This window comes from Ascaphus truei, chromosome 4 (genome assembly GCF_040206685.1).
Source record: "Ascaphus truei isolate aAscTru1 chromosome 4, aAscTru1.hap1, whole genome shotgun sequence".
Classification (NCBI taxonomy): Eukaryota; Metazoa; Chordata; class Amphibia; order Anura; family Ascaphidae; genus Ascaphus; species Ascaphus truei.
The window spans coordinates 46,100,394-46,127,407 of NC_134486.1; the positions used below are offsets into that span (position 1 = coordinate 46,100,394).

Below are 27,014 nucleotides of genomic sequence, written 5' to 3' on the forward strand. Positions count from 1 at the left end.
AACAATGCCATTGCTGCCTAGTAAAAGGAAAAGTGAGATTGGATCTGTTAGCAGTAGAAGTAATGGACAGAACAACAGCACTCCAGTGTATTTATGAAGAAACTAACACTTATTACATGGTTATCGTGAACGTTTCGTCCCTACACGGACATTTTCATTGTGCATGTAGGGAACGAATCGGTGATTTGTTTATAACCATGTAATGAGTTAGTTTCTTCATAAGTCCCCTGGAGAGCCGATTTTCTGTCCATAGATGTCTGGATTTGTGAGCCCCCGTGGCAGGATCAACTCAACATCAGCTAATTGCAAGTGCTCTTTTCAACGAAGTGATATTGTATTGTATGTCTTTATTTATATAGCACCATTAATGTACATAGCGCTTCACAGTAGTAATACACGTGGTAATCAAATAAATAACAGATAATATAAATAACAGGTCATGGGAATAAGTGCTTCAGACATAAAAGTAACATTAAGGAAAAGGAGTCCCTGCTCCGAGGAGCTTACAGTCTAATTGGTAGGTAGGGAGAACGTACAGAGACAGTAGGAGGTAGTTCTGGTAAGTGTGTCTGCAGGGGGCCAAGCTATATATATCATGTCTAGTAAAATCCACAGTGCTATTCATATGCTTCTTTAAGCAAGTGGGTCTTAAAGGTGGATAGAGAGGGTGCTAGTCGGGTACTGAGGGGAAGGGCATTCCCGAGGTGCGGGGCAGAAAGTGAGAAAGGTTTAAGGCGGGAGAGGGCTTTAGATACAAAGGGTAGAAAGGCATCCTTTAGCAGAACGCAAGAGTTAGGATGGTGCATAGCGAGAAATTAGGGCTGAGATGTAAGGAGGGGCAGAAGAGTGTAGAGCTTTAAAAGTGAGGAGTTGAGTGTGTGATACGGGATTTGATCGGAAGCCAGGAGGGGAGACGCGGAGACAGATTTAGGAAAGAGTACAGTGATTCTGGCAGCAGCGTTTAGGATAGATTGTAGGGGAGACAGGTGAGAGGCAGGAAGGCCGGACAGCAGGAGGTTACAGTATAACCTGTTAGCAGTAGTACAGTGGCAACGTCACTGCCTTTGAAGTGGGTGAACTAATTTTGACTCGTATCGTTTGATCACTGACCTTGGTTAAATTACTTTATCTCCCTACACCAGCAAATTCTAATGCATTGTAAGGAGCAGAGCAGAGGTCTGTACCTGACAAATTCTATGTACAAAGCTGCGTCAACTACAGCACTGCGTGAGACCAAACAAATCTCTGAACTACAGAAAGAATCATTTATGTACAACAGCCGAGCAAAACTGCGCCCCTTGTTGGCGGCCTCTCTGCACTGAGCCTGCACGGACCTCGTTTGTGGGCAGACGGAATTTGTGTTGCAGTTCAGTGCATATCCAGCAGGTGGCGCACTGAATATCTTTGCCTACAATACTCTGAATGCTACAGTTCAGTAAAGCAGGTGTCTGAAGAAAAGATAAAAATGTACATCAAATGGTAGGTGAGGGATATTCTCCCAATGATCGGGTCTCAGCTGTCCCAGGGATGTGTATATATAATTAAATATGAGTCTTAAATCAAGGTGTATAAGAGCAATGATGAGTGCTATGGGAGACTCAAATGTGGCAATATATGCAGTGGTATATGAGTACTGGTAACGCTGTGTGGCTGGCTCAGATCTCCATACATACCATAAAGGTCCCAAACAAGCCCCCAGCAAAACCAAAAAGTACATACCATGTCAGTCAATGATACTGAGTTCTCCCTCTTGCAGCACAGCTATATCCTAGATGAATGGGTGCATCACGTCCAGCGTAGTAGAAAGAAGGATGGTCCCAGAGGGACCTATGGCGGAGCACTACCGAAGAGAAGGAGGGGGCTGCAACCAGTGGTGAATAAAATGATTTATTTGGTGGTCAAATAGAAGTACAGTCACTTTGACGCGTTTCGGGACCTGCGTCCCTTTATCAAAAAGTGACTTTTTGATAAAGGGACGCAGGTCCCGAAATGCGTCAAAGGGACTATGTACTTCTATTTGACCACCAAATAAATCATTTTATTCACCACTGCTTGCAGCCCCCTCCTTCTCTTCGGTAGTGCTCCGCCATAGGCCCCTCTGGGACCATCCTTCTTTCTAAAAATGTACATCTCTACTGTTGCAGTTTATTAAAAACCACTATGCATTAACCTCATAACTTTTGTGCTGTGCATGACCTGGCTCTCTCTCCTTGCCACACATGATCGGCTTGCAGTTATGCCTATGATATATTGTGCCATGCAAGTCGGGACAGATAAGAGTGCAACCCGATCTGAGTATAGCGTTTACTCATTCTACAACAAAAAAAAAAGGCAAAAACTAAAAAGGCTGGAGGAATTGTAGTCGACACAACTTTAGCATTAATGATTGCTTTATTAGCACGCCATGCCCCTGCAAGAGGGCGGGTGCTGAGCACTGCACGCATCATGGATGGGTACAGTATGTTCGATGATAGCAGCTTTTGAAGGAGAAAGAGATTGGTCGGGACCAAGAGATTTAATAATAAACCTTCCACAACAGGGATTAGTGGTTACTTTAGAAACCCGCACAATATTCTGTGAATGTGCTGGATGGATATCGTGAAACAAGTGATACTTTATTTTTTAAAGAATAATACTGTATTGTGAGAACTTTGGGACATTTTTAAATCGCTTCCTTCATGCATTGGATATGTCAATTTTGAACAAAAAACGTTAAGTAGTAGTCACGGTGAAATAAAGTTGGTGGGTATAAAGTGGACGAAGACACCCCCACCCTGGGTGTGCAAAGAAGGTCAATATAAGGAATTTTATACTCAATGGATAATTCCGGACAAAGGAATTTTATACTCATGTATTCCGGACAACGCGTTTTGGGTGTGCCCAGAAGAAGGGCAGAGTCTCCTTGACAAGTGCTGTAAGATTTGCTTTGGTTGAATTTTCTGAGTTTATAGATTTTTGGCAAGTACTCTGGTGCAGTCACGGTATAAGTGAAACGCAATTTCTATATCACCGCTTCTCAAAACCAGACGTGGTGCGTCCCAATACAGTCATAGGAATAGATACGTAGGTGGATAGCATTCCAGCAGCTGTTTTCTGGCTACAGCTGGATGGGTAAATCCATAATGTTTGCATGATAAATGTAGACAACACTTCTAGGGATAAGCATTTAATTACCAACTTTATTTACAATCAGCACTGCTTTTTTATCACATTAAAAATGTTTTAACTCCTGAAAATATTACCTACTGTACTACTTAAGTGCTAGTTTCTCATTTCCAAATGCATTAACAATAACAACTGTGATATACAATATAATAAATTACATTACAATGTAATAGTTTACATCCCTCAAAAACAGAACACATTTATATTCGCGATAAAAAAAAAGTGAAATATGATATATTTTTTTAGTTTAGAAAAAGATATATAAATTATATATATATATATATATATATATATATATATATATATATATATATGAAATATTATTTTATAACTCCTCCAGGTCAGTTAAATCCACAGCAACTTTAATAAACAATGTGTCATCTTTAATGTAACAACCGCTCTTTGGGTTTTCCAGTTGGCTATGAGACACGAATCGTGGGCACCCTGAGGCAATATTCATATCCCCTTCAGGCCTTTTGAAGCTGCTGCTGTGAGGATCTGCTTTGAAGACATCTACTATATGGTTTTTCTTCCCGCTCTGGTCAAGCAGCATCAGTGTGACCTTCTGCTTGAAAGGCCATGACAAGAGAGAGTCGAACTCCCCTTTCATTACCACAAAGTACAAGGATAAGTATGCTCCTTTCCCTGACCCGTCCCCATTTAGATATGCTCTGGCACACAGGCGGTAACCACAGCGCCCGGTGTAAAAGTGCTGGCTGTATATGGAGACTATGCGGCTTTCTGTCGCATCTCTTTTCTTTCTCTCGTAATCGGCGATTTTCCAGATCAGTTTCCCGTTGTGGCATGTACCTTCTAAAAGCTTGAACCGCTCCTCGTTGCTACTCATCTGTGACTTGTGGAGGTTAATCTGCCTGTCATGTATGTTGGACTGACACTCCAGGTTTCCTGAAGGAAAAAGAACATTCAATTCGTTAAAAGTAGTAGACATAGATTTCCTCCTAAATCTCATCTGGACGTTGATGCTCTATGTTGCTCAATTGCCAAAGAGGTCCCCATTGCTTTCTGAAGACCTATCTGTTAAGACAATTCTTGGTGGGGGCGTCTCTTTTTCTTATTGAATTGAACCATTTCCAATTAACATTGTTTAAAAAAAAAGTGAACATACCTAAACGATTCTCGTACGTTTCCATCACGGTTATCTTTTGCTTGGTACACTCAACGGTCTCTATCAATGGTCTCAAATCAAGCCTGCTTTGCTCCTGGCTAACGATCTGCACCAGTTGTATCACTTGATTTTCCAGCCAGGCTGCTTTGTCAATATAACTGGCAAGAGTCTTAAAATGTAAAAGGACGGGGGAAAACATGCACATTAAAAACACATACACACGCATAATCATTCTTTTGCAAAATTAAAGGCGTATATGCGTACGTAAATTGCATAAGTATGTGCAATATATGCAAATATATCAGTGCTACAAGAAGATGACCGTGTTATCCAGATATTTCCCCTTTTAACACTTCTTATCCTCTCCAGTCCAGCTGATGTTAATTTGTACATCATGCGTCAAAAGCTGCATCACACTTTAGGCATCAACTGATGATGTCATGGACAGGTCAAAGCGAAATAATATTAGCAATGTATTGCTTTCCTAGCACATTTGTTCATTTCATCACTTGGAAGATGTACTGTAAATCACTGACTCCTAACTCCAGTCCTGAAGAACCCCCAGCAGGTCAAGCCACTTGCTTAAGCACAATGATTTTGACTGAACCGCCTGTTCTGGAGCAGGGATATCCTTAAAGCAGCCATCCTGATTTCCTTTGTTTGTATGTTTGCTTTCATTGGATTGCTGCAATTTGTTTTTCCGCCACGCCACACCACCGGCCGATTTTGCGATAATCACGGCCTTACAACTAAAAGCCCTTTCCTTATATCCCGAGCCACTCTGCAGAGCTTAGTTTGGTTATCTGCTTTTCCACCCTCTTTGAGAGGGGATTGCCAAGCTGCAAATTATCAGTATGAAATAATAGTTTCCAAACTTAGTCGCAAAATAAAATACATTTAATTAAAATTAAATGAGGACAAATTAATATGCAAGGCAAACTGTTAAACCACACGCTACACCTTATATTTCCAAACATATTCATGCAAGTGTATACATTTGTACATTTTACATACTGTATGTATGTATGTATCTATGTATGCATGTTACTGATGTCACATGCACAATTTAATCCTAAATGTAACCGCTGAACATCGGTATCAAATTAATCCCCAATATAGTTGCTGAATTAGGCCGCGCTTTAAGTGACGGCGACGCGACCGATGACGTCACCCATCGCCATCGCAAAAGTTGAATTTCAATTTTAGGCAACGTCGCTGGCTACAAGGCCAGTGACATCAGAAAAAGGGAGGGCAGAGGCACGGAGAAGCTCTCTGATTGGCCATAAGGGGAGACCGTCGCCGAAAAAAATCAAATATCAGTGACTACCAGATTTCTGGTAGCGCTGTCGCTCCGTTGCTTTGTCGCCGTCGCGTGCACTAAAAGCGCATAAGCACTTACCAAAATTCCCTCCTACTGTCTCTGTACGTTCCTCCTACATACCAATTAGATTGTAAGCTCCTCAGAGCAGGGACTCCTCTTCCTAAATGTTACGTTTATGTCTGAAGCACTTATTCCCATGCTCTGTTATTTATTATTACCACGTGTATTACTACTGTGAAGTGCTATGTGCATCAATGGCGCTATACAAATAAAGACATACAATACGACGGCGACAATGCTTTTGTTTTGACGCGACGGTCGCATCGCCGTTACTATAAGCGCAGCCTGACGTTTATGCTGAATAAATTGTACAGTATAAGCGTGTTTTGTTGTGCTTCACCTGTGTGCTTGGAAGATGGTTCCCATTTGTACCCGTGTGCTGCATAAATTGCTTGCATTCATTTTCACACCATTTCACGGTGTCTGATAATTGCTGGATCTTATTTTCTTTCAGTTCCAAACTTTGCCGCAAGTCCAACATCTGGGAAAAAAAAAAAAAAAAAAAAAACCACCATGTAAAATTGTAACGCACAAATACAAGAAAGGACACCGTAGGAGTCGAGTCGAATATATGCAAGAGTTTCAGAAGTGCAAAAACAAGAGGTCATGCTCTGACGTTCAGGAGACATGCGAGGAAGTACTTCACAGAAAGTGTGGTGGATACATGGAGTAGCTTCTCAGCAGAGCTGGTAGAGGATCATACAAAAAAGGAATTAATAAATGCTTTAGATAGACATAGGGCTATCCAAAACCTATATACAGCTCAACCCCGTTATAACGCTGTGCTTGGGGTCCAAAGAATCGCATCGCGTTATAAGCGGATCACGTTAGAAATAATGTACAATTGTATGCGTTGTACAATAAAGTACTTAAGATACCAATAAACGTGTTCTAAAGAATGAATAAATACGAAAATTGGGAGCCACGCTTGTATCGCGTTATAAGCGGATTAGCGTAGTAACGGATCGCGTTATAACGGGGTTGAGCTGTATATTTTGGAAAGTTGTTGGTCTGTTTGTCTATTCGCAATGCATTTGGAGACCTCTTAAGATATTGTAACCAAATGTTGCATGATGGTTCCTGAGACCAAGGAGCAGGTTTGTCTGTTTTTGGATACAATTGGACGCCATTTTGAATAAAGGTGGCAGACTGGACTTTTAAAAATTGCACCGATTTTAACCAAATTCGGCTGGGTTCTATTGTAAGAAACATGGTCTTGAAGCTACGGCTCTGACAGACAGAGACACACACCGGGCTATAACCATACATATATACACAGACACACGTACATACATATATATTCAATTGAAGAAAAAAAAACTTTGTTAAAGTGTTGTTAAGGTTTGAAAGCAAACCCTTCAAAAGTCTGCAATTTCCAAAGTTAAGTTGACACGCAACCTTAACCACCCCCCATGTTTTGCTGATGAAGGGGAGTGCACTGTTTAACAGGGGGAGCGTGTGACATGGGGGGGGGCACTGTGTAACGGGGACGTGCGTAACATGGGGGTGGAGACCTGACATGGGGGGGGTGGAAGTGCGTGACATGAGGGGGTGGAAGTGCGTGACATGGGGGGGTGGAAGTGCGTGACATGGGGGGGTGGAAGTGCGTGACATGGGTGGGCGGAAGTGCGCGACATGGGTGGGCGGAAGTGTGTGACATGGGGGGTGGAAGTGCGTGACATGGGGGGGGTGGAAGTGCGTGACATGGGGGGCGGAAGTGTGTGACATGGGGGGCGGAAGTGCGTGACATGGGGGGGGTGGAAGTGCGTGACATGGGGGGTGGAAGTGCGTGACATGGGGGGGTGGAAGTGCGTGACATGGGTGGGTGGAAGTGCGTGACATGGGTGGATGGAAGTGCGTGACATGGGTGGGTGGAAGTGCGTGACATGGGGGGTGGAAGTGCGTGACATGGGGGGGTGGAAGTGCGTGACATGGGGGGGTGGAAGTGCGTGACATGGGGGGGTGGAAGTGCGTGACATGGGGGGGTGGAAGTGCGTGACATGGGGTGGAAGTGCGTGTCATGGGGGGGTGGAAGTGCGTGACATGGGGGGGGTGGAAGTGCGTGACATGGGGGGGTGGAAGTGCGTGACATGGGGGGGTGGAAGTTCGTGACATGGGGGGGGTGGAAGTGTGTGACATGGGGGGGTGGAAGTGCGTGACATGGGTGGAAGTGCGTGACATGGGGGGGTGGAAGTGCGTGACATGGGGGGGGTGGAAGTGCGTGACATGGGGGGGTGGAAGTGCGTGACATGGGGGGGTGGAAGTGCGTGACATGGGGGGGTGGAAGTGCGTGACATGGGGGGGTGGAAGTGCGTGACATGGGGGGGTGGAAGTGCGTGACATGGGTGGAAGTGCGTGACATGGGGGGGTGGAAGTGCATGACATGGGGGGGGGTGGAAGTGCGTGACATGGGGGGGTGGAAGTGCGTGACATGGGGGGGTGGAAGTGCGTGACATGGGGGGGTGGAAGTGCGTGACATGGGGGGGGTGGAAGTGCGTGACATGGGGGGGTGGAAGTGCGTGACATGGGGGGGTGGAAGTGCGTGACATGGGGGGGGTGGAAGTGCGTGACATGGGGGGGTGGAAGTGCGTGACATGGGGGGTGGAAGTGCGTGACATGGGGGGGTGGAAGTGCGTGACATGGGGGGGGGTGGAAGTGCGTGACATGGGGGGGTGGAAGTGCGTGACATGGGGGGTGGAAGTGCGTGACATGGGGGGTGGAAGTGCGTGACATGGGGGGTGGAAGTGCGTGACATGGGGGGGTGGAAGTGCGTGACATGGGGGGGTGGAAGTGCGTGACATGGGGGGTGGAAGTGCGTGACATGGGTAGGTGGAAGTGCGTGACATGGGGGGTGGAAGTGCGTGACATGGGTGGGTGGAAGTGCGTGACATGGGGGGTGGAAGTGCGTGACATGGGGGGTGGAAGTACGTGACATGGGGGGGTGGAAGTGCGTGACATGGGGGGGTGGCAGTGCGTGACATGGGGGGGTGGCAGTGCGTGACATGGGGGGGGTGGCAGTGCGTGACATGGGGGGGTGGAAGTGCGTGTCATGGGGGGGTGGAAGTGCGTGTCATGGGGGGGTGGAAGTGCGTGTCATGGGGGGGTGGAAGTGCGTGACATGGGGAGGTGGAAGTGCGTGACATGGGGAGGTGGAAGTGCGTGACATGGGGGGTGGAAGTGCGTGACATGGGGAGGTGGAAGTGCGTGACATGGGGGGTGGAAGTGCGTGACATGGGGGGGTGGAAGTGCGTGACATGGGGGGGTGGAAGTGCGTGTCATGGGGGGGTGGAAGTGCGTGTCATGGGGGGGTGGAAGTGCGTGTCATGGGGGGGTGGAAGTGCGTGTCATGGGGGGGTGGAAGTGCGTGACATGGGGGGGTGGAAGTGCGTGACATGGGGGGGTGGAAGTGCGTGACATGGGGGGGTGGAAGTGCGTGACATGGGGGGGTGGAAGTGCGTGACATGGGGGGTGGAAGTGCGTGACATGGGTAGGTGGAAGTGCGTGACATGGGGGGTGGAAGTGCGTGACATGGGTGGGTGGAAGTGCGTGACATGGGGAGTGGAAGTGCGTGACATGGGGGGTGGAAGTGCGTGACATGGGGGGTGGAAGTGCGTTACATGGGGGGGTGGAAGTGCGTTACATGGGGGGGTGGAAGTGCGTGACATGGCGGGGGTGGATGTGCGTGACATGGGGGGGGTGGAAGTGCGTGACATGGGGGGGTGGAAGTGCGTGACATGGGGGGGTGGAAGTGCGTGACATGGGGGGGTGGAAGTGCGTGTCATGGGGGGGTGGAAGTGCGTGACATGGGGAGGTGGAAGTGCGTGACATGGGGGGTGGAAGTGCGTGACATGGGGAGGTGGAAGTGCGTGACATGGGGGGTGGAAGTGCGTGACATGGGGGGGTGGAAGTGCGTGACATGGGGGGGGTGGAAGTGCGTGACATGGGGGGGTGGAAGTGCGTGTCATGGGGGGGTGGAAGTGCGTGTCATGGGGGGGTGGAAGTGCGTGTCATGGGGGGGTGGAAGTGCGTGTCATGGGGGGGTGGAAGTGCGTGACATGGGGGGGTGGAAGTGCGTGACATGGGGGGTGGAAGTGCGTGTCATGGGGGGGTGGAAGTGCGTGTCATGGGGGGGTGGAAGTGCGTGTCATGGGGGGTGGAAGTGCGTGTCATGGGGGGTGGAAGTGCGTGACATGGGGGGGTGGAAGTGCGTGACATGGGGGGGTGGAAGTGCGTGACATGGGGGGGTGGAAGTGCGTGACATGGGGGGGTGGAAGTGCGTGACATGGGGGGGTGGAAGTGCGTGACATGGGGGGGTGGAAGTGCGTGACATGAGGGGGTGGAAGTGCGTGACATGAGGGGGTGGAAGTGCGTGACATGGGGGGGCGGAAGTGCGTGACATGGGGGGGGCGGAAGTGCGTGACATGGGTGGGCGGAAGTGCGTGACATGGGGGGGTGGAAGTGCGTGACATGGGGGGGTGGAAGTGCGTGACATGGGGGGTGGAAGTGCGTGACATGGGGGGTGGAAGTGCGTGACATGGGGGGGTGGAAGTGCGTGACATGGGGGGTGGAAGTGCGTGACATGGGGGGTGGAAGTGCGTGACATGGGGGGGTGGAAGTGCGTGACATGGGGGGGTGGAAGTGCGTGACATGGGGGGGTGGAAGTGCGTGACATGGGGGGGTGGAAGTGCGTGACATGAGGGGGTGGAAGTGCGTGACATGGGGGGTGGAAGTGCGTGACATGGGGGGTGGAAGTGCGTGACATGGGGGGGTGGAAGTGCGTGACATGGGGGGTGGAAGTGCGTGACATGAGGGGGTGGAAGTGCGTGACATGAGGGGGTGGAAGTGCGTGACATGGGGGGTGGAAGTGCGTGACATGGGGGGGCGGAAGTGCGTGACATGGGTGGGCGGAAGTGCGTGACATGGGTGGGCGGAAGTGCGTGACATGGGGGGGTGGAAGTGCGTGACATGGGGGGGTGGAAGTGCGTGACATGGGGGGTGGAAGTGCGTGACATGGGGGGGTGGAAGTGCGTGACATGGGGGGTGGAAGTGCGTGACATGGGGGGTGGAAGTGCGTGACATGGGGGGGTGGAAGTGCGTGACATGGGGGGTGGAAGTGCGTGACATGGGGGGGTGGAAGTGCGTGACATGGGGGGGTGGAAGTGCGTGACATGAGGGGGTGGAAGTGCGTGACATGGGGGGGTGGAAGTGCGTGACATGGGGGTGGAAGTGCGTGACATGGGGGGGGTGGAAGTGCGTGACATGGGGGTGGAAGTGCGTGTCATGGGGGGGTGGAAGTGCGTGACATGGGGGGGGTGGAAGTGCGTGACATGGGGGGGGGGTGGAAGTGCGTGACATGGGGGGTGGAAGTGCGTGTCATGGGGGGGTGGAAGTGTGTGACATGGGGGGTGGAAGTGCGTGACATGGGGGGGTGGAAGTGCGTGACATGGGGGGGTGGAAGTGCGTGACATGAGGGGGTGGAAGTGCGTGACATGGGGGGGTGGAAGTGCGTGACATGGGGGTGGAAGTGCGTGACATGGGGGGGGTGGAAGTGCGTGACATGGGGGTGGAAGTGCGTGTCATGGGGGGGTGGAAGTGCGTGACATGGGGGGGTGGAAGTGCGTGACATGGGGGGGGGGTGGAAGTGCGTGACATGGGGGATGGAAGTGCGTGTCATGGGGGGGTGGAAGTGTGTGACATGGGGGGGTGGAAGTGCGTGACATGGGGGGGTGGAAGTGCGTGACAGGCTCTACCCTGTATACACCCCTGATGCACACGCATATACACACCTGTTCTTCTAGTTTTGTATTTCTGTTCAAAACCAAGAGCATGTGGTCTCTGAGAAATGTATTTTCATGTTCTTTCATTTTCCCCCTTTTTACCTTCAATAAATAAAAACATACCATCAATTATTGTAATCAGAGATTGTACAAAACAGGTTATATATATGGCTGGTCCAGCTATCTCTCTATCTTCCCTGTCACGTAAGATACAGACAGTGACAGGCTATCCTATGGGGTTTTTCCCCTCCTCATGCTGACTTCCTGAGTGACAGGAGTGGTGGTGACAGAGAGCCAATGGTGGTGCAGATACTGGGTCCTCCCTCCTTGAGCCTCAGAAGGAAGTAGCTAAATTATAGATTGAAGTTCAGCCCCTTAGAGGTGAGACCTGGAGTCACAGTGAGAGAGTGTTCAAGACTATCCCTTCATGGGGTAGGAGTTTTCCTTGTCTCCTACCTGCTAGGTTAGTGACATGTGCTCAGACCCTCATGGGCTGAGGCAATAAGCTAATCCAGAGAGGCCTCACCATTACCCGCAGGCCAGTACATCCAGAAGCCAGGGATCTACATTATCAATTTGAGCATACACTGCAACACCAGCATTGGCTGCTACAATAAATATCCTCCTCATTTATACTTCTGGCTCCGCAGCAGTCTGTGTGGGGAGAGGTATTGGTAGTAAAGGACTGTCATAGCGGGGACTGCCTTCGGCAATGCTGAAGCCCCTTATGTCTGGAGGCGCTGTGACCAAGAAGTAAAAAACCAGAAGAATCCCAGAGGTTTGTCCTGTCTTTCCCCCACAACATCGTGGGCATCTCATCTCACCTGTACCATCACAGGTAATCAGCACTACATGTAGCAGTAGCCTGGCCAAGATCTCCCAGGAGGGGAGGAGGAGAACATGACACACACACACACACACACACACACACAATAAATAGGGGAAACAGAAAATACTGCACATTATCTGGATGGGTACTATTTAGTATTCACTTCATATATGCATAGTTATACAGTGCGAGGTGTGCAGTGTGAAACACAGCAATCCCCCCAGAACCCTACATGAGCTTAACTTGTATTGTTATTATCTTGCCCTCTGAGTGTGTCCTGTTCTTTAAAAAAAAAAAAAAAAAAAAAAAAAAAAAAATTAGTGTTAAAATATTAGCTTTTGAGGTTACCTCAGTAACCTTTACACCTATAAATAGCTGTGGGAAGGGCAGGAAAAGATCTCACACAGTAAAAAGAAAAAGGTCCTCAGCACAGACTGCGGCTTTAGCAGAGTTAGCATGCATACATTTGCAAGAAGGGAATGATAGTATAATACAGTAACAAACAGTAGAAGACCTGTGGGGATAAGTGTAAGTATGTTTAGTACAACAGATCCGTGGTGATGACAATATATCCCAGGACATACTTGAAAACGAGAAGTAACTCTCAATGTATTACTTCCTGGTAAAACATTTTATAAATAAATAAAATATTGCAACACAAACATCCTGTGTCCTACCAACAGAGAAATATATGAGGCATACGATACCTTAATATGACAGCCATAGTTTGCAAAGGGACATTCTAACTCGGCTTCAGGGCAGAGAGGAAGGTGTTCCTCCATCTAGAAAGATCGAATAAAACACCAAAAGGAATCATTACCATTGTGGAGTTATAATGAAAAGTACAAATAGAACCAGAAAGGGGCATGAGGTAAAGCTTGTGAGACGGTGAGTGGTTGAGACGGGGCAGTATACCAGGGTTGTGAATTAATTCAACAAGGATGGGAAGTGCCCAAAAGGATTGAAATTGATACAGATACAGATTGATACAATAGCAGCCAAAGCCCATTAGTAAATGACCCACGTAGGGCCTTAGTCTATATCTGCCGAATGGGACATTTTTTCGACAAAGTGGCCATTGAAGTCTAGGGGGATTTTTGGGCCCGAGACAGGCCTCGCACACACTTTGGCGTATATATAAAACAAGGTCCTTTGAGAGAATATGTTGGAGAAGAGAAATGTATAGAAAGAAGAAACCTCGGTGTAAACGTTTTCTGTGAAATCGGTTTCTAAGCACATTTCAGCGGCAGATCAGTGCCAGTAAGTCAGAGCTCTGAATACCCAAAAAGAAACGGCGCTGGTAGAAGGAAACCATGCGAGTTACTTCTGTAACCAGACACCCCCGGGCACAGATAGAAAAACCACATAGCAGCAAAGACACACACACACATAGGGCAATATATCACCATGAATAAACAGGAATTGGTGCAAGTGGCTCTGAAAATACCCTTGAAACAACTGAACAAAGTGAAAAAATAAAAAGTTCTTGTGAAAGCAGTAATGGAGCCCGATTGTCAATAACTTAGAAACTCAAGTAGTATCTGATTGGAGGACGCTCAATCAAATCCCCTCTTTTCTGTGCATTCCCTAGGAAAATATGTTTGTAACGCACTGAAATGTAGATGTATAAAATGTGACAACCCAGAGTTTTTAATGCAGAAGATTAGACATAGAGGAGCAATTGTAAAATATTACCATCCCAGACCTGGCCAATGCATATGATTATAACATGTATGTCTCCCCTTCAACTGATGCTAACCAAATCACAGGTCAAAATAGGTACATGCTATTTTCAGACAATTCTAGCAGTGCGAAAACCTTTTTTCAAACATCCTACCAGTTATGTCAAACCACATTACATCTACCACTAGTTTTGATTTCCCCAAATAATCCCCAACCCCCCCCCCCCCACCCTCCATATTTGTTGAGTTCAGATATTTAATTCACTTATTAAAGATTTATGACTGGAAATCAATGAGGAGTGGCAAGCCAGCATAGCATGAGTAAGTGAATGTAACTGGCCTGCTATTGGACGATGGCAGGCTGCTATGCCCCCCTCACTTGTTCCCCTGGGCAAGCTGTCCATGAGCCTTAGCAGAAGTACTTGTAATTTACCTCCTCCCTTGGACATGTCTTCGAGCAGTTGTTGGGACAAGGGACTGGATACAAAAGGCAATATTTTCTCACATGAATCTGAAAAGGGTACATATAAAGGATAAAACATACAATGGTCTTAAATACAATCCCAGCTTGATATACTCGTGGTAAAAAATAAATAAAAGAAGGCATTATCGGAACGTACTATTACGTTTGTTCTGGTCTGTGTTTATAACATTTCCATACATCTTTTGCTTATTAGTTAGAAACTTCTGAAATAAATATTCAGTTAGTATTAATGAGTTTGTCAGCAATAACGATGGCCTCACTGTAGAGTGTAATTGAAATTATTAATTAACCATAGAAAGAGCCGCGCACACAAACATAGCCAACTCTAAGTCAATTGTATGATGAGGATGATCGAGGCCAGTCTTTGTTCAGATCCAAGGCCCAGACTTACTAAAGGGTGCCATGGTTTAGCCCGCCTTAACTCTTATTCAAATTAATGGGAGTTAAAGCGTGCCAAAGTTTAGCATCTTTTAGTGAATCTGGGCATTACTCTATGACTTTGCAAACAAAACAAAAAAAAGGACGGTATCACACTGTCATGGAGTTTATAAAAAGGTAACAAATCTGTGTTCACACTGAAGGCTAGAGGTGCAAGTAAAAGAATCCTTGAGCTCCCAGGTGACAGGGTGGCATGACAGCCGGAAATATGCTCCCCTACCTTCCCCCCTTATGTGGGGCCATGTTTATCCCCTGCCCCTTCTCCTCCTCACCGCGTGCGTCTGTGACGTGGGGGGGGGGGGGGGGAGGGAGAAGGGGATATATAGATCCTGACCAGGGGCAGGAAGACAGTCCATACCTTGCCAAGAAAATTCCCGCCTACACATCCCTTTGTTATGATGTCATGCGGTTATACTGTTATGCAGTAACGCGGTTTGATGCTTGTACTTGCAGGGGGGAAAAAAAGCGAGAAAGTAAAATAAATACTCTAATGACTGTTTATTTTTTGGAGGCGTGCTGTTGCCTTTATCGTGGCGGCTGTTGGGGGTTAAGTGTGTTTTAACCTTGCCAGACGAGGCTCTATGGTTCGGTAAAGCCCTGATGTGGCTGGGAGTGGCGAGTGGCTAGGGCTCATTTAAGCGTGACTTCTTGGTCCCCATTCTCACCATACGGCCGGGCTGGTGTGGCGCCCGGCTTGGTTGCTGTTGTGGGCCATGGTTTGAGTATTATTGGGCTTTACCCATTGGTAAAGCCAATGCTCGCTAAACGGCTGGGCCGGTGCAGTGCCCAGCTTGGTGGAACTTGCGGGCCATGGTTTGAGTACCATTGGCCTTTACCCGGTGGTTGAACACTCTGGCAGGGTTGGCACTAAACGTGATGTATTTTAATGAAAGCCGCGGCCTTTGTACCTCCAGACATTTGTTTGTTTTTAGTTATTATAAGTAAGCTCCAAGGTCAAGGAGTAGTTTAGTACTAAGAGTGTATTGTCTCCCTAGGGCTCTGGCACAGAATGTAAGCTGTCTGGGCCAGTGACTCATTGTGCCCACAAAATTGTATGCACAGGACATTGTCCGTGCTATATAACAATCATATTATTATTAATTACACTAAGTTTTCTCTGGCTGCAAATCTTACCAGGCTACATTCAGAACTTTATTTTTCTTCCAGAGTGAAATACTGCAAAAGTGAAAGATTAAGTGGTGCTTTCCTATTGATAGGCCATACTGTACAATTCTGCACATCCATTAAAAAAACGCATTCAATGTGTATTCAATCTAATAATTCATACGATTTATATGAAAAGCAGTATATTGATTTGTCTCCAGAAACTCCAGTGGGATTGCAAAATCCTGATTAAAACAAGACAGTTCTCAATTACAATTCCCAAGTTTTCACAACAACATCACCCCCATCAATCTGTAGCTATGCTAACTAGTACCTGCAGATTTATTGCTGCCATGTTGTGTTTGCAGTATCTGCACATTTCCTCTCTTAACGTACACTGCATTTCTAGATGATCCTTCAGATCTTTTCGAAGCATTTTGTCATGACATCCTTCATTGGTGCACTGTATAGACTCAAACAAACACTGCCCAAGGTGATCCTGTAAACAGAGAATACCATAAAAAAATAATAATAATAATAATATATATATATATATACACACACACACACACACACACACACACACACACACACACACACACACACACACACACACACACACACACACACCTGGTGAAGACAGCACTCGGAAACTAGGTATATTGCAAGGTGCAGCAGTTGAATAGCGTGGCATATACAGATAAGAGGCTGGCGTCAGCTGGAATGTTTGGCGTGCACACCGCTCCTCTCCACAGCTACACTGCATCTCCTGTCTCCCCTCCTGCACTTCCTGGGTTGGAGTACCCGGCTGATTCTCCGGTGCAGCAGAGAACTCAGCAGCACCGCAGTCAGCGTCCCGCACGGCTAGGGTGACCAGACGTCTCGGTTTTTTCCGGGACAGTCCCGTTTTTTTTCTGGGCTGTCCCGGTTGCTGGTCCGTCCCGGAAATGTCCCGGTTGTTGCCCCTGGTTCCGTGCGCAAGTCGGCGCCGGTGAGCGGGGGCGGCGTGAGGAGTATGCAGAAGCCGGTGAGTATTTTTTTCAATGGTAGAATGCCGGGGGGCAGGGCTTTAGAGTAGAAGCAGGGGATTGGTTGGAGGTCAAAGGATGCCGGGGGTGGGGCTTTGTACCGGGGGCAGATGTAGTGAGCGGAGCTACTTCTCAGAGCGTGTGTGTGTCCTGTGTGGGTGTGTGTGTGTCCGGTCTGTCTGTCTGTGTGTGATAAGAGGAGAGGAGGGAGAGGTATGAGGAGGGGGAGGTATGAGGAGGGAAGGGGGAGGTATGAGGAGGGGGAGGTACAGTATGAGGAGGGGAGGGGAGATATGGGGAGGGGAAGGTGTGAGGAAGGGAGGGGAAGATATTAGGAGATGAGGAGGGGGAGATATTAGGAGATGAGGAGGGGGAGATATTAGGAGATGAGGAGGGGAGATATTAGGAGATGAGGAGGGGGAGATGTTAGGAGGGGAGGGTAGGAGGGATGGGGGAGATATTATGAGATATGAGGAGGGGAAAGTATGAGGAGGGGGAGATATGAGGAGGGGGCGGTATGAGGAGGGATGGGGAAGGTATGAGGAGGGGAAGATATGAGATGAAGGAGAGATAAGGTATGAGGAGGGGAGGGCAAGGTATGGGGAGGGGAAGGTGTGAGGAGGGGAGGGGAAGGTGTGAGGAGGGGAGGGGAAGATATTAGGAAATGAGGAGGGGGAGAAATTAGGAGATGAGGAGGGGGAGATATGAGAGGGGAGGGAAAGGTATGAGGAGGGGAGGGGAAGGTATGAGGAGGGGAGGGGGAGATATGAGGAGGGGAAGGGGAGATAAAGGGAGGTGAAGGTATGAGGAGGGGAAGGGAAGATATTAGGAGATACGGGATGGAGGAGATATGAGGAGGGGAGGGGAAGATATTAGGAGATGAGGGGGGGATATTAGGAGATGAGGAGGGGGAAATACAGTATGAGGAGGGGAGGGGAGGGTATGAGATGAGGAGGGTAAGGTATGAGGAGGGGAGGGTAAGGTATGAGGAGGGGAGGGGGAGGTATGAGGAGGGGAGGGGGAGATATGGGGAGGGGAAGGTGTGAGGAGGGGAGGGGAAGATATTAGGAAATGAGGAGGGGGAGATATTAAGAGATGAGGAGGGGGAGATATGAGGAGGGGAGGGTAGGAGGGATGGGGGAGATATGAGATATGAGTAGGGGGAGGTATGAGGCGGGGAAGGTGTGAGATGGGGGGCGATATGAGGAGGGGAGGGGGAGATAAGGGGAGGGGAAGGTATGAGGAGGGGAGGGGGAGGTATGAAGAGGGGAGGAGGAGGTATGAGGGGAGGGGAAGGTGTGAGCAGGGGAGGGGGATATATTAGGAGATGAGGAGGGGGAGATATGAGGAGATATGAGGAGGGGAGGGTAGGAGGGATGGGGGAGATATGAGATATGAGTAGGGGAAGGTATGAGGCGGGGAAGGTGTGAGAGGGGGGAGATATGAGGAGCGGAGGGGGAGATAAGGGGAGGGGAAGGTATGAGGAGGGGAGGGGGAGGTATGAAGAGGGGAGGAGGAGGTATGAGGGGAGGAGGAGGTATGAGGGGAGGGGAAGGTGTGAGGAGGGGAGGGGAAGGTGTGAGGAGGGGAGGGGGATATATTAGGAGATGAGGAGGGGGAGATATTAGGAGATGAGGGGGTGATATATTCGGAGATGAGGAGGGGGAGATATTAGGAGATGAGGATGGAAAGGTATGAGGAGGGATGAGGGAGATTTTAGGAGATGAGGAGGGGGAGATATGAGGAGGGGAATGTATGAGGAAGGGAGGGGAAGGTGTGAGGTGGGGAGGGGGAGATATGAGATGAGGAGGGGAAGGTATGAGGGAGAGATATGAGGAGACGAGGAGGGGGAGAAATTAGGAGATGAGGAGGGGGAGATATTAGGAGATGAGGAGGGGGAGATATTAGGAGATGAGGAGGGGGAGATATTAGGAGATGAGGAGGGGGAGGTATGAGGGGAGGTATGAGGGGAGGGGGAGATATGAGATGAGGGGGAGATATGAGATGAGGGGGAGATATGAGGAGGGGAGGGGAAGGTATGAGGAGGGGAGGGGGAGATATGAAGAGGGGAGGAGGAGGTATGAGGGGAGGGGAAGGTGTGAGGAGGGGAGGGGAAGGTGTGAGGAGGGGAGGGGATATATTAGGAGATGAGGAGGGGGAGATATTAGGAGATGAGAGGGGGATATATTAGGAGATGAGGAGGGGGAGATATTAGGAGATGAGGATGGAAAGGTATGAGGAAGGATGGGGGAGATTTTAGGAGAGATGAGGAGGGGGAGATATGAGGAGGGGAATGTATGAGGAGGGGAGGGGAAGGTGTGAGGAGGGGAGGGGAAGGTATGAGGTGGGGAGGGGGAGATATGAGGAGGGGGAGATATGAGATGAGGAGGGAAGGTATGAGGGGGAGATATGAGGAAGGAAGGTATGAGGAGGGGGGAGATATGAGGAGGGGAGGGGGCGATATGAGGATTGGAGGGGGAGGTATGAGGAGGGATGGGGAAGGTATGAGGAGGGGAGGGGAGGATATGAGATGAAGGGGAGATAAGGTATGAGGAGGGGAGGGCAAGATATGAGGAGGGGAAGGGAAGATATTAGGAGATACGGGATGGGGGAGATATAAGGAGGGGAGGGGCAGGTGTGAGGAGGGGAGGGGAAGATATTAGGAGATGAGGAGGGGGAGATATTAGGAGATGAGGAGGGGGAGATATTAGGAGATGAGGAGAGGGAGATACAGTATGATGAGGGTAGGGGAAGGTATGAGATGGGGAGGGTAAGGTATGAGGAGGGGAGGGGGAGGTATGAGGAGGGGAGGGGGAGGTATGAGGAGGGGAGGGGGAGGTATGAGGAGGGGAGGGGAAAATATTAGGAGATGAGGAGGGGGAGATATTAGGAGATGAGGAGGGGGAGATATGAGGAGATATAAGGAGGGGAGGGAAGGAGGGATGGGGGAGATATTATGAGATATGAGTAGGGGAAGGTATGAGGCGGGGAAGGTATGAGATGGGGGAGATATGAGGAGGGGAGGGGGAGATAAGTGGAGGGGAAGGTATGAGGAGGGGAAGGGAAGATATTAGGAGATGAGGAGGGAGAGATATTAGGAAATGAGGAGGGGGAGATATTAGGATATGAGGAGGGGGAGATATGAGGAGATATGAGGAGGGGAGGGTAGGAGGGATGGGGGAGATATTATGAGATATGAGTAGAGGAAGGTATGAGGCGGGGAAGGTATGAGATGGGAGGAGATATGAGGAGGGGAGGGGGAGATAAGGGGAGGGGAAGGTATGACGAGGGGAGGGGGAGATATTAGGAGATGAGGAGGGGGAGATATTAGGAGATGAGGAGGGGGAGATATGAGGAGATATAAGGAGGGGAGGGAAGGAGGGATGGGGGAGATATTATGAGATATGAGTAGGGGAAGGTATGAGGCGGGGAAGGTATGAGATGGGGGAGATATGAGGAGGGGAGGGGGAGATAAGTGGAGGGGAAGGTATGAGGAGGGGAAGGGAAGATATTAGGAGATGAGGAGGGAGAGATATTAGGAAATGAGGAGGGGGAGATATTAGGATATGAGGAGGGGGAGATATGAGGAGATATGAGGAGGGGAGGGTAGGAGGGATGGGGGAGATATTATGAGATATGAGTAGAGGAAGGTATGAGGCGGGGAAGGTATGAGATGGGAGGAGATATGAGGAGGGGAGGGGGAGATAAGGGGAGGGGAAGGTATGACGAGGGGAGGGGGAGATATTAGGAGATGAGGAGGGGGAGATATTAGGAGATGAGGAGGGGGAGATGAGGGGAGGGGGAGGTATAAGGGGGAGGGGGAGATATGAGATGAGGGGGAGATATGAGATGAGGGGGAGATATGAGGAGGGGAATTGAAGGTATGAGGAGGGGAGGGGGAGGTATGAAGAGGGGAGGAGAAGGTATGAGGGGAAGGGGAGGTATGAGGAGGGGAGGGGGAGGTATGAGGAGGGGAGTGTGGTATGAGGAGGGGAGGTACAGTATGAGGAGGGGAGGGGGAGATATGGGGAGGGGAGGGGAAGGTATGAGGTGGGGAGGGGGAGATATGAGGAGGGGGAGATATGAGATGAGGAGGGAAGGTATGAGGGGGAGATATGAGGAGGGATGGGGGAGATATTAGGAGATATGAGGAGGGGAAAGTGTGAGGAGGGGAGGGGGACATGAGATGAGGAGGGAGAGGTATGAGGAGGGGGAGATACAGTATGAGGAGGGGAAGGTATGAGGAGGGGGAGGTACAGTATGAGGAGGGGAGGGGAGATATGGGGAGGGGAAGGTGTGAGGAAGGGAGGGGAAGATAGGAGATGAGGAGGGTGAGATATTAGGAGATGAGGATGGGGAGATATTAGGAGGGGGTGGGAGGGTAGGAGGGATGGGGGAGATATTATGAGATATGAGGAGGGGAAGGTATGAGGAGGGGAGGGGGCGATATGAGGATTGGAGGGGGAGGTATGAGGAGGGATGGGGAAGGTATGAGGAGGGGAGGGGAAGATATGAGGAGGGGAGGGGAAGATATGAGATGAAGGGGAGATAAGGTATGAGGAGGGGAGGGCAAGATATGAGGAGGGGAAGGGAAGATATTAGGAGATACGGGATGGGGGAGATATGAGGAGGGGAGGGGAAGGTGTGAGGAATGGAGGGGAAGATATTAGGAGATGAGGAGGGGGAGATACAGTATGAGGAGGGTAGGTTAAGGTATGAGATGGGAAGGGTAAGGTATGAGGAGGGGAGGGGGAGGTATGAGAAGGGGAGGGGGAAATATTAGGGGATGAGGAGGGAGAGATATTAGGAAATGAGGAGGGGGAGATATTAGGAGATGAGGAGGGGGAGATATGAGGAGATATGAGGAGGGGAGGGAAGGAGGGATGGGGGAGATATTAGGAGATATGAGTAGGGGAAGGTATGAGGCGGGGAAGGTATGAGATGGGGGGAGATGGAGATATTAGGAGATGAGGAGGGAGAGATATTAGGAAATGAGGAGGGGGAGATATTAGGATATGAGGAGTTAGATATGAGGAGATATGAGGAGGGGGAGGGTAGGAGGGATGGGGGAGATATTATGAGATATGAGTAGAGGAAGGTATGAGGCGGGGAAGGTATGAGAAGGGGAGGGGGGAGATATTATGAGATATGAGTAGAGGAAGGTATGAGGCGGGGAAGGTATGTGGAGGGGAGGGGGGGAGATATTAGGAGATGAGGAGGGGGAGATATTAGGAGATGAGGAGGGGGAGATGAGGGGAGGGGGAGGTATAAGGGGGAGGGGGAGATATGAGATGGGGAGATATGAGATGAGGGGGAGATATGAGGAGGGGAATTGAAGGTATGAGGAGGGGAGGGGGAGGTATGAAGAGGGGAGGGGGATGTATGAGGAGGGGAGTGTGGTATGAGGAGGGGAGGTACAGTATGAGGAGGGGAGGGGGAGATATGGGGAGGGGAAGGTGTGAGGAGGGGAGGGGAAGATATTAGGAGATGAGGAGGGAGAGATATTAGGAAATTAGGAGGGAGATATATTAGGAAATGAGGAGGGGGGAGATATTAGGAGATGAGGATGAGGAGATATGAGGAGGGGTGGGTAGGAGGGATGGGGGAGATATTATGAGATATGAGTAGGGGAAGGTATGAGGCCGGGAAGGTGTGAGATGGGGGGAGATATGAGGAGGGGAGGGGGAGATAAGGGGAGGGGAAGGTATGAGGAGGGGAGGGGGTGAGATATTAGGAGATGAGGAGGGGGAGATTTTAGGAGATGAGGAGGGGGAGATATTAGGAGATGAGGAGGGGGAGATATTAGGAGATGAGGAGGGGGAGATATTAGGAGATGAGGAGGGGGAGATATTAGGAGATGAGGAGGGGGAGATATTAGGAGATGAGGAGGGGAGATGAGGGGAGGGGGAGGTATAAAGGGAAGGGGGAGATATGAGATGGGGAGATATGAGATGAGGGGGAGATATGAGGAGGGGAATTGAAGGTATGAGGAGGGGAGGGGGAGGTATGAAGAGGGGAGGAGAAGGTATGAGGGGAAGGGGAGGTATGAGGAGGGGAGGGGGAGGTATGAGGAGGGGAGTGTGGTATGAGGAGGGGAGGTACAGTATGAGGAGGGGAGGGGGAGATATGGGGAGGGGAAGGTGTGAGGAGGGGAGGGGAAGATATTAGGAGATGAGGAGGGAGAGATATTAGGAAATTAGGAGGGAGATATATTAGGAAATGAGGAGGGGGAGATATTAGGAGATGAGGAGGGGGAGATATGAGGAGATATGAGGAGGGGTGGGTAGGAGGGATGGGGGAGATATTATGAGATATGAGTAGGGGAAGGTATGAGGCCGGGAAGGTGTGAGATGGGGGGAGATATGAGGAGGGGAGGGGGAGATAAGGGGAGGGGAAGGTATGAGGAGGGGAGGGGGTGAGATATTAGGAGATGAGGAGGGGGAGATATTAGGAGATGAGGAGGGGGAGATATTAGGAGATGAGGAGTGGGAGGTATGAGGGGAGGTATGAGGGGGAGATATGAGATGGGGAGGGGGAGGTATGAGGGGAAGGGGAGGTATGAGGAGGGGGAGATATTAGGAGATGAGGGGGGGATATATTAGGAGATGAGGAGGGGGAGATATTAGGAGATGTGGATGGAAAGGTATGAGGAGGGATGGGGGAGATATTAGGAGAGATGAGGAGGGGGAGATATGAGGAGGGGAATGTATGAGGGGAGGGGAAGGTGTGAGGATGGGAGGGGAATGTATGAGGTGGGGTGGGGGAGATATGATGAGGGGGAGATATGAGATGAGGAGGGGAAGGTATGAGGGGGAGATATGAGGAGGGATGGGGGAGATATTAAGAGATATGAGGAGGGGAAGGTGTGAGGAGGGGAGGGGGACATATGAGATGAGGAGGGGGAGATATGAGATGAGGAGGGGAGGGGAAGGTATGAGGGGGAGATATGAGGAGCGATGGGGAGATATTAGGAGATATGAGGAGGGGAGGGGGAGATAGGAGAAGGGGAGGAGATATGAGGAGGGGAGTTATGAGGCGGTGAGGTGAAGATATGAGATGAGAAAGAGATATGAGGAGGGGAGATATGAGTGGAAGGGTGGTATGAGGAGGAGGTATGAGGAGGGATGGGGGAGATATTAGGAGATATGTAGGGAGAGGGAGATATGAGGTGAGGAGGGGGAGATATGAGGAGAGGAGGGGGAGGTATGAGGAGGGGAGGGGCTGTGTGTGTAGGTAAGTGGCTGTGTGTTTGTCACTGTGTGTCTGTGTTTGTCACTGTGTGTGTCACTGTGTGTGCACGTATATTGGGGAGGGAGGTTGAGTGTGGGGAGGGGAGAAAAATACACGGGTGTGGATTGTAAAAGAGAGGGGGGTAAGGAAAAGGTGACAGGGGAGTGTGAGGTGGGGTGAGAGTGAGGAGGTGTGTGAGAAGGGGGGGTTCTCGCAAGGCTGCCAAAACGTGGGTAGCAGGCCCCGGTGGAAACGTTGGTCCTGGCCCCCGGGAAAGCTGTCTGAGGCAAGAGACCCTATTTTGCAAAGTGTAATATACATACAAGGTCAGGAATGTCGTCAGTGTCTCGTTGTCATGGCAATGGGGTGCGTCATGTGATGTAATTTGTTTTATAAAAATTATTTATAAATGTGTCCTGGTTTTTCATTTTGAAACTCTGGTCACCCTTCACACAGCGGCAGCAGAAGTCACTTCGCCAAACATCCCAGCTGACGCCAGCCTGTTTCTTGTATCTATTCAATGCTTGTTATTTACTAGCATCATGTGAGTGCAATACTTTTACCTATCTACAGATAAAATTATTTTATCAGTCTATGCTATGTGGTTTTAATTTTCCTATGAAGGTTCCCACACACCAAGACGCCTAAAGATACTACTTTGTCACTGTTTTGGATATGCTTAAAAGTACTAGGAGTATGAGTACACACTCTATAGCAGGGGAGCACAATCTTTTCCCCCAGCGCCCTCGTGCCGGCTGTCCCCCTCTCCTCGTGCCCCCCCTGCTTACCTTGAGTCAGACGTCCTGGCGACACGTTGCCATGGCAACGAGATGTCACATGACCCTGCAGCGTCATTTGCCGTCGCGTTGCCATGGCGACGCGTTACCAGGAGCCGTTTGAATCAAGGTAAGGAGAAGTTTACTGCAGCCTTGCAGCTCCCTTGGCATTAATTTAAATGCCTTCGGGGGGAAGAGAGAAACGAGGCGGGGGAAAGAGAGACGAGCAGGGGGGGAGAGAGAGACGAGGGGGGGAAAGAGTGACTAGGGGAGAACAGAGACGGGGGGGAGAACAGAGACGGGGGGAGAACAGAGACGGGGGGAGAACAGAGACGGGGGGGGGAGAACAGAGACGGGGGGGGAACAGAGACGAGGGGGGGAGAACAGAGACGAGGGGGGAGAACAGAGACGAGGGGGGAGAACAGAGACGAAGGGGGAGAACAGAGACGAGGGGGGAGAACAGAGACAAGGGGGGAGAACAGAGACGAGAAACAGGGGGGGAAAGAGAAACTAGGGGGGGAGAAAGAGAGACGAGGGGGGGGGAGAAAGAGAGGCGAGAAACGGGGGTGAAAGAGAAGAGGGGGGATGTTAGTAGTTTGGGGGAACTATATACATATTTGGTGGCCATGTCCCAAAATATTTTGCAGATTTCGGATATCCTGAGTAAGGAAGACTTATCGAGTGCCTTTCAAAATCACAAGAACGAAAGAAGAGGCGTTCCCGTCTTGCGTTCCTCTGCTGGGCCAGATCCCCTTCAGCACTCCACAGTAGCACAGAATGGGGACCTTCCCATGAAAATTATCAGAAAGCCCATGATGCAGCTGCTTTGTCGTGGGGTCCCCCCCCCCCCCGAGTGCCAGACCCCCACACTTCTCAACGATCAGTATGGCTACTGGAATGATATAGTATTAAATGTAGACACGCTTCATGAGCACTCACCTGGTATCTTCCCAGCGTTACTTTCACATCACAGTCAGGAACATTGTTGCAATAGACTTGTAAATTCAGGACTTCTCTTTTACAACAATTATCTTGAAAAACCTGGAAAATGATTTGTAGGTAAAAGTGTATATCCAGCTGGGGGGGGGGGGGTGGGGTGGGGGGTTCAACATAAGGCCCAATGTAAGCTCATACAACTGTTAGGTATAATAATAAACACGGGCAGTGCAGTCACCAACAGAGAAGGAACAGCGCTGGCACGAAGTTAAATATTATAAACTTTGGAAATTAGCCAAAAAAAAAAAAAACAACCACTCCGTCAAATGAGCTCCCACTTCCTATGAAACGTAACTCCTCTTCTGCCACAGGGGCTAGTAATGCCCTGCTCTGCGTTTACTTATGTACTTCACATCTGCACAATGCATTGCAATCCAATGCATATCCCTTCACCACTGAAGAGACTGTGTGACAGGGGGGTCTGGCCTTCCCCTCGCTGGCCCGCCCCCACACCTACCTCCCCTACTCAGGGGAGGAGTTCCCAGAGGGCCTACTTAAGGCCAGGCTGGTGGGCTGCACAGCCTCTTTGCTGCCCGGCAGGTGATTCCCGCCCACCCATCCCCTTAGGTAGTGTAGTACAATCATGTAATGAATAGCAGCAGATTGCCGGAGCGGAGGTCAGGGGGGGCGCGGAGGTAGGGGGGGCGCGGAAGTGAGGGGACCGACGGCAAGGAGGCGCAGGGAAAAAAGTTTGAGCCCCCCTGGAATAGATCACTAGCCTTCTCTACTAAGACCACCTACAACTCTGCATATCACCTTGAATATGGCTTCTGAGAAATGTATATCCAATAAAGAAACTGTCACTCAAGTACTAACTGACATTTTCTTCACAGGGGAACAGAAACAGTTTTGCCCAGCAAATATTAAAAAGAGATTATGCCCTCGCACACAAGTTCCTGATCTCGCTCACAAATGACCTCTCTGACTTAAGAGATCGACATCAGCCAAAAATGCCAGAGGCAAAATAATTTATCCAGAAATCCAGGTTCAAATCTCAC

The 27,014-nt window shown here is 49.8% G+C and overlaps 1 protein-coding gene across 2 annotated transcripts in view; it reads right to left on the reverse strand.

Moving 5' to 3' along the window:
• Positions 1-3,159: 3,159 nt before the first annotated feature.
• The window catches only part of TRAF5 (TNF receptor associated factor 5), a 56,651-nt gene continuing 32,796 nt past the window's right edge, over positions 3,160-27,014 (reverse strand). For both annotated transcript variants that reach the window (XM_075595699.1, XM_075595700.1), the window contains 8 exons: positions 25,960-26,061; positions 16,321-16,485; positions 14,394-14,471; positions 12,986-13,060; positions 11,459-11,551; positions 6,013-6,153; positions 4,292-4,460; positions 3,160-4,071 (listed from right to left, as the gene is read on the reverse strand). In XM_075595699.1, the coding sequence (XP_075451814.1) occupies positions 3,491-4,071; positions 4,292-4,460; positions 6,013-6,153; positions 11,459-11,551; positions 12,986-13,060; positions 14,394-14,471; positions 16,321-16,485; positions 25,960-26,061 (1,404 nt within the window). In that variant the 3' untranslated portion in view covers positions 3,160-3,490. The remainder of the gene's footprint in view (positions 4,072-4,291; positions 4,461-6,012; positions 6,154-11,458; positions 11,552-12,985; positions 13,061-14,393; positions 14,472-16,320; positions 16,486-25,959; positions 26,062-27,014) is intronic.